General features: G+C 43.4%; 1 protein-coding gene across 1 annotated transcript in view; it reads left to right on the forward strand.

The window, feature by feature from the left end:
• Positions 1–5322, forward strand: part of Acadm (acyl-CoA dehydrogenase medium chain) — a 24125-nt gene extending 18803 nt beyond the window's left edge. The window contains exons 11-12 of the mRNA XM_005357469.3: positions 2324–2572; positions 4547–5322. Coding sequence (XP_005357526.1) covers positions 2324–2572; positions 4547–4618 — 321 coding nt within the window. The 3' untranslated portion in view covers positions 4619–5322. The remainder of the gene's footprint in view (positions 1–2323; positions 2573–4546) is intronic.
• Positions 5323–8246: the final 2924 nt, after the last annotated feature.

Consider the following 8246-nt stretch of genomic DNA (forward strand, 5'->3'; position numbering starts at 1 on the left):
CCCTCACTCTGCCTTCACACCCATTACATCACAGCGTGCCGAGTGTGCCCTCACTCTGCCTTCACACCCATTACATCACAGCGTGCCGAGTGTGCTCTCACTCTGCCTTCACACCCCTTACATCACCTACAGCGTGCCGAGTGTACCCTCACTCCCCGCCTGGACGCTGCTCCATGTGAGGTGGGGTTTCTATATTAAACTTCCTTAGCTTAACAAGTGTCACTGAACATCTGCCATGTGAAAACACTTGGATGATTTCTCTGTTGCCGGCACTTCTCAGTGTGTACCAACTCATTCCGTTCCCCCAGTGCCGTGGAGCTGGCCCTGCTGTTTTCATTTACCTAAGAACATTAGATCCAGTTAATAAACAACAGCACTAAGACATGGACCCAAAGAATCAATCATTTACAGATCCTGTTCTCCATGTGCAAAGGAGGCTGGGCAGTTTCTGCCCCTGAGAACATCTGTTCTAGAGATAAGTTCCTCCTCATAGAGCAAGTGCTCACAAAGAAATGGAGCAGCATTTAAGTCCCCAGATGAAATCTATGAGGTGGAGTTACCAGACTCAAAAGGAGAGCGGCTACCGTGGGTCGAAGATGCTGCAGCGAGGTGACTCCTGGCCACGTTAGATTAACCCCAGCCTGGAGCCGTGGCACTCAGTAGACTCAGGCAGTAAGCGTTTGAGGCAGCTGGAACTACATAACAAGATCCTGTTCTATAATTAATTCATTAATCAAAAACAAGATGTGTATCGTGGCACACACTACAACCCTTCCACCTGTAGCGTGTGTTACATGCCAGTCACGACACAGCACCTGCCGTCTCTTCGGGGAGGGTTGGTTTTCTTCTCCCGTTCGGTTATGACAAGAGCAGGAAGCATCATGTGCCTTCTTCCATCTCTGTAACAGTTTCCCTTGGAAAGCCCTGGCAGGGCAGAACTTGGCAGACATACCTGAAATCCCAGCCTCTCCGGAGGCTGTGTGGGCTGCTCAGAGAGTCCTGTCTGATAAGAGGTGCTAGCTCCAGCCCACATTCCATTCATTGGGGCCCCCACTGTGTCGTCTAGATCTCTGCAGAAGCTTGAAGCACAAGAATGCCCAGTAATCTGTGCAGCTGAATCCAAGACCTCATCCTAAGAATGGGAAAATGTAGATAAGCCAAACCAAGAAGAAACTTACCAAAAAAATCCGTATTCTTCAGAAGGACAAAAGTCAGGAAATAAGACAGGAATTGCATGGTCTGGGGGCGGGGGATTCTCTGAGGTAGTAACTACAGCAGGGTAGGTCTTGAGTGAGTTCAAGATCAGTGTCAGCTATATAGCAAGACTGTCTTCAAATAGAAAAGAGGGGGCTGGGGAGATGGTTCAGTGGTTAAGAGCACTGGCTGCTCTTCCAAAGGACCCAGGTTCAATTCCCAGCACCCACCTGGCAGTTCAGAACTGTCTCTAACTCCAGTACCATGGGATCTGACACTCTCATACAGACATAAATGCAGGCAAAACCCCAATGGACATTAAATGAGCAAATAAATCTCTTTTAAAAATGGAAAAGAGGCAGGGTGCAATGATGTATGCCATTAATTCCCGCACTTGGATGCAGAGGCAGGTGGATCTCTTGAGTTTGAGGCCAGCTTGATTTACAGAGTGAGTTCCAGGACAGCCAGGGCTACACAGAGAAACCCTGTCACAAAAAAACAAAAGAAAAATGAAAAAGCAAGAATCGTTCTGTGATCCTGAAATGGATAACAGGATTTGGTAGGAGACCTGGCCAGTCTGGCTCGGGTCTCTGCAGTTTTGCAGACCCGTGCCAATTGCTTTGGTCATTGCACTGCAGTCATTAGATGATGTGGGATGTCTTCCTGTATATGTGTTGCTTTTATTGGTTAATGAGTAAAGCTGTTTTGGCCAATGGTTTAACAGTAAAGCCAGGCAGGAAATCTGAATAGAGATATAGAGAGAGAGTAGGCGGAGTCAAGCTGATGCCATGTAGCTGCCAAAGGAGAAGATCCGGAACCTTACTGGTAGGCCACCTCATGGCAATACACAGATTAATAGAAATGGGTTAATTTAAGATGTAATGCTAGGTAGGAATATTGGCCAAACAGTGTTGTGATTAATATAGTTTCTGTGTGATTATTCGGGTCTGAGCAGCAGGGAAACAAAAAGCAGTCTCCATCTGCAAAAGTCTTAAGTGCTAGGGGATGCTAGCTGTAACTTATCTGCAAATTCAAAATCAATGCAAAATAAAAAGTAAAAACGTTTTAAGAAAAAAATTACAAATACGTCCAGTAGATCCCCTTTAACTGTTTTCTTCCTTAAATCTAGCACCAGGGAGTTTCATTTCTGCTTGCAGAAATGGCAATGAAAGTTGAACTCGCAAGACTCGCTTACCAGAGAGCAGCTTGGGAGGTTGACTCTGGCCGCCGGAACACGTACTACGCCTCCATTGCAAAGGCCTTTGCTGGAGATATTGCCAATCAGGTAGCGACTGACGCCGTGCAGATTTTTGGAGGCTATGGGTTCAACACAGAGTACCCTGTGGAAAAGCTGATGAGAGATGCCAAGATCTATCAGGTAGGTGTAGTCCTGTTTCTGGGGGGAACAGGACATCCATAAATGACAACAGTAGATTTAAGCCACTGGTAATAGTGACAGTTGGAGCAGCACAATGGCCCAGAGGGTAAAGGGTGGCTCACTTGCCACTGAGCCTGACAACATGAGTTGGAGTCCTAGAACCCATATGGTAAGAGAACGGACTCTTAAAAGTCGTCCTGTGAGCTCCACGTAAATGCCCAGCATGCATGCACCCACACAATACATGTGGAAGACATTCTGAAATAAAACACATTATAATTATAGATTGGTAAGATGTTGTAGCTAATCAACACAGAGGAAGAATATTGTTTATTAAGTGTGGCTGCTAAGAGGGAAGGTAAAGTAGATAGCACTGGCACGTATCTCCTGCCTGGCTGCCATTGAGTCTTCAGATTTAAGCCAGTTACAATCTGCATTTCTTCTTGCCCTCTGAAAAATATGCATGCTTTTTAAAATTATCTTGTCTGGAATATTGCCTGACATTTCTTAATTAATTGAAACTGTACTTATAGTCAAAAGCCATGTGTTCTTGAGAAGCGATATTTGACTCTGAAATTAAGTTGATTTTATAAAATTTTAGGATAACTTCATAAAAAAATGTTCTCCATTTTGGGTTATTTATAGTTCATGGTTCTTAATACCCCTGCTGTGTTCTGCACACTCCAACAAATGACTTAATACCCCTGACGTGTTCTGTACACCCCAACAAATGACTTAACACCCCTGCTGTGTTCTGCACACCCAACAAATGACTTATTACCCCGGCTGTGTTCTGCGCACCCTGACAAATGACTTGACAAATCTACTCATTGGAAAGGCGGAGGCAAACTGCTTGAGTGAGATATGGGCAACTGGTCAAGTTTTTGCTGTTGTTTTATTTTATTTTTTTTTAAATATTTATTTATTTATTTATTTATTTATTTATTTATTATGTATACAATATTCTGTCTGTGTGTATACCTGCAGGCCAGAAGAGGGCACCAGACATCATTACAGATGGTTGTGAGCCACCATGTGGTTGCTGGGAATTGAACTCAGGACCTTTGGAAGAGCAGGCAGTGCTCTTAACCTCTGAGCCATCTCTCCAGCCCCCTTTGCTGTTGTTTTAATTCAGTGTTTTGTTTTGTTTTTAATTGACATTGTGCAGTATTTTTTGTTCTTCTTTCATGTTTGCCTTTTCTGGATGTTCATCACCTAATTTTCAGGCAGCAGAAGGGCCTTGTGTTATTAGCCATAGGAGAAGAAACGCTCAGTAATTATAGTACTATTGGTAATAAAAATTATTACCACAGAGGCAGCTGGGCAGTTAGAGCACTCGCTGCTCTTTAAGAGGACCTGGGGTTGGATTCCCAGCACCCACATGGTGGCTCACAGCCATCTGAAATGACAGTTGCAGGGGAACTTTTTATTTAAACACAGGAGAAAAGAACACTGGAGCTTGCATCCTATCCAAAGTCCCCAGTCTTTGAGGAGCTGGTTCACCTTCCTCGTGGGCCAGCTGTTATCAGCCCCTTGACCCTCCTCTACTTCCCAGAAGGGAACTAACAGCTGACGGAGATTAGAAGCTTAGATTGGGAATGAGGGTGGATTACCAGCCCACAGCCTCCAATATCTTGATTTCTTTAACAGTTCCTTAGGCAGCAGTAGGAAAAAGAATCGTGTTTAATAGGAAGGACCAAGAATGACCAAAGGGCATACCTAAAACAGCTCAGAAACATTTGATAATAAATACTCTGGCAATGCTAAACCTTAGATTTCCCAAACATTTTGAAGTGTAAATATAATTTTCTTTAATGTTTTAAGCCTGCCTCCCAGTTTTGTAAAATATATCTTTATGACTTAAACTGTTCTCATCAAATAGCATTTCAGTTTGGTGCTACAGTAGAGTTTAGACTGTTGTCTGAGACGTCAAATAAATCCAAGTGTTTAAACCAAGTTATGTTTTTCTTTCAGATTTATGAAGGTACTGCACAAATTCAGAGGCTGATCATAGCCCGTGAACACATTGGAAAGTTTAAAAATTAAAAGGAATTGCTATTGAAAAGATGCTACATCCTCATGTAACTAAATCTCAAGACACTGTTTATGCTTAAGAGGGGGAAAGGGGCTTTATCATCTTTCCCAGGAAATAAAATAAAGATGAGTCATCCAGATCTGTGCAGTTTATTCCAGAGGTGGAAAGTGCCTCTGTTGAACTCCACGGTGAGCTTTTCCAGATGAATTTGCTTTATTGGAACAATGAGTTGTCCTTAGTACCCCCGCCCCTAGCCTATGCTGATTTACTCTGTGATCAGTTAGCTACAGCGGGAGAGATCCAGTGCAGTTTTAATGCTCATTCAAGGACAGGAAAGGGGGCTTATTAAGAAAGAACTCAGTGAAAATTCTAAAATAACCATTGAAAACCTGGTAGATTTGGACCCATCAGACTCCAAATACTTAAAAGCATTTCTGTACTAAAGTGTGAATTTTATAGTTTTGAATATATTTACTTGTTTTGCACAAAAGAATAAATAAAAATTATATTTCATTTTCCCCATTATAAAACTAAGAAATTTCTGGAAAATCTTAATACTGCACCAACATTTTACTTGTCTTGTTTAAGATTATTCAGTCAAGCTAACTTTAAATTATTTTTCTATGACTCTTGGGGTTTGTATGAAATCTTTGTGCTGCTGTACACAGTTGTTCACACACGACTTGGAAAAAGAACTGAAATAAACCAAGCTGCACACTATTTTATGGTGTCGTGTGTCTGTGTGCAGTTTTAGTAGATCTTCTGTTAGAGACCACAGAAAGTGCCGGGAGGTGGTGGTGCACACACTTAATCCCAGCACTCAGGAGGCAGAAGCAGGCAGATCTCAGCCTGGTCGGCAGAGCGACTTCTAGGACAGACTCCAAAGCTACACAGAGAAACCCTGTCTCGAAAAACAACAAACAAAAAGACCACAGAAAATATAAACATGAAATAATGGCCACAGTTTGTGAATTCGGTATTAAGTACTTGAGAAAGAAATTAAGCTAAGTGACAATGTTTTCTGGTTCTTCTGTTCTTTGATATCATGCTGTTTCCCTACAGACTATGGCCCTGAGCCATGGGTCACATGAGTGTTCCCTTCTGTTGCTTTTGTCAAGGTGTTTGTTGTAGCAACAGAAACAACAAAGACAAAACTACACCATTTCACACGTTTTAGTCTTCAGGCCCCCTATACTCTGCCCAACAAAGTTACAAATTCAGGTGTTCCCTGTAGTTGTTTTTTTGTTTTCTGCTTGTCTGTTCATTTTCTTTTTTTTTTTTATTATTTATTAAAGATTTCCATCTCTTCCCCACCACCGCCTCCCATTTCCTCCCCCTCCCCCAATCAAGTTCCCCTCCCTTGTCAGCCCATAGAGCTATCAGGGTTCCCTGCCCTGTGGGAAGTCCAAGGACCACCCACCTCCATCTAGGTCTCGTAAGGTGAGCATCCAAACTACCTAGGCTCACACAAAGCCAGCACATGCAGTAGGATCAAAAACCCATTGCCATTGTTCTTGAGATCTCAGTAGTCCTCATTTTTCTTTTCCTGGGCCCACCACCCAGCTCCCAAATAAATACATGGTTACTTCTTACTTAGGAATGCCTGGCCTTAGCTTGGCTTGTTTCTAGCCAGCTTTTCTAGCATAAATTATCCAATTTCTCTTTAACTACATTTTTGCCTCTGGGTTTTTTACTTTCAGTTATCCTTTCTTTCCTTCTATTCCGTGGCTGGATGGCTGGCTGGGTGACGGCCCCTGGCGTCCAGGCCCCTGGCGTCCTCCTCTCCTTCTTTCCCCACCTCTCACCCTAGTCCCTAGATTTCTCCTATTTATTCTGCTGCCCACCTGCCTCACCTGTTTCTCCTGCCTCGCTATTGGCCATTCAGCTCTTTATTGGCCCAATCAGGTGTTTTAGGCAGGCAAAGTAACACAGCTTTACAAAGTCAAACAGATGCAACGTGAAAGAATGCAATACGTCTTTGCATCATTAATGGCAAATGTTCCACAGCATAAATAAATGTAACACATCTTAAACCGATATTTCACAGCAGTTTCCACGACCCCTCCCTCAGCTGTAATGATAAGCAGGAAGGCTCAGAGCTCAAGGGGGAGCACAGATCTGCAGGCATCTGCATGCTCGGGGAACTGGAACCGAGTCCAGCAGCCCAGACACCACAGCACATAACCAGAATCCCAATACAACTGAGGCAGAAGGATTATGAATCTGAGGCAAGCTTGGGTGACACAGCAAGACTCCTTGGGGGAAAAAAAAGCTGGGCTGAAAACTCAGCAGTTAAGAGCACTTGCCATTCCTGAAAGGACCCGCTGTGGCTCACAACTGCCTGTCACTCCTGCTCAAGGGATCCAATGCTCTCTTTGGGCCTTTGAGCACCAGGCATGTGTATGATGTACATACATACATGCAGGCAAAAAGCATTCAAGCACATAAAATAAAAATAAATCTTCAAAGTAAGTGTTTATAAATTACTATTATGACCAAGGTATAACTAAGTAATCACGTATGTCCTTTGCCTGTTCAATGTGTTTTGCATGTGTGATACCTAGCACACACCCCCAGTTGTATCTAGCAGCAAGTACTATAAACCTTAGCTAGAGCTGTTATATCAAAATCCCATGAAGTGTATGGTTTAGCAACAACAGAAAAGTACTTCCCTCACTGCTGGAACCTGGAATTCCAAGAGCAGGCTGCCAGCGCAGCTGGTTTCTGGTGAACGTGCTCTGCCAGGCTTCCGGCTACTGTCTCTTGTAGTATCCTCTTAAGGCAAAAAGAACAAAGAACTGTAGCGCGGAAAATAAAAACCCAGAGACAGATGTTGGGGTTCAACCTCAAGATCAGAAAACAAAGCAGCCAGCCACTGGCTCTCACCTCTACCTCAGACTGAAAAATAGGCTATCCCGCCTCCATGAATCCTCAGATTGAGACTGAGCATGAGACCTGACTCCTCCCATTTTTTATTTCTCTCTAATGCTGGGATGGAAGGTGTGTACAACCACTGCCTGGCCTGTATGCTGGCCAGTGTGGCTGCTTTGCACTGATCTTCAGGCAAACTTTATTTATTAAAACACAAATAATATAGCACTATAAAGTACCGGGTGGTGTGGCCTCTGGAAAGGGCGTTCATCCCACTTGTTAGGGCTCCACCCTTGGGACAATTAGCTCTCAGAGGTTCTGTCCCCCACAAACAGTCACTATGGGGATTAGACTGAAAGATCTGAATTAGGAACAGACAGAAGCATGCAGTTTATACCATGTGAAACTTAACAGCAGTAAAGTCAACTAAGAAGCTTAGAAAATTGTTTGTTTGGTGTTTTTTTGCTGTTGTTTTTTACTTTTTTGAGACAGGGTCACTATGTAACCCTGGATGGCCAAAACTAACTCTGCAGCCCAGACTAGCCTTTAATTCATAGAGATCCACCAGCTGGCATCCTGAGTGCCACAAATTAAGGTGTGCCCCGCCACACTTGGCCTGACATTTGGATTTTAATAGATGTCTCTGAGCTAGCAATTTCTTTTTTTTTTTTTCTTTTGGTTTTTCGAGACAGGGTTTCTCTGTAGCTTTGGAGCCTGTCCTGGAACTCCCTTTGTAGACCAGGCTGGTCTCGAACTCACAGAGATCCG

This window comes from Microtus ochrogaster, chromosome 21 (genome assembly GCF_000317375.1).
Source record: "Microtus ochrogaster isolate Prairie Vole_2 chromosome 21, MicOch1.0, whole genome shotgun sequence".
NCBI classification, from domain to species: Eukaryota; Metazoa; Chordata; class Mammalia; order Rodentia; family Cricetidae; genus Microtus; species Microtus ochrogaster.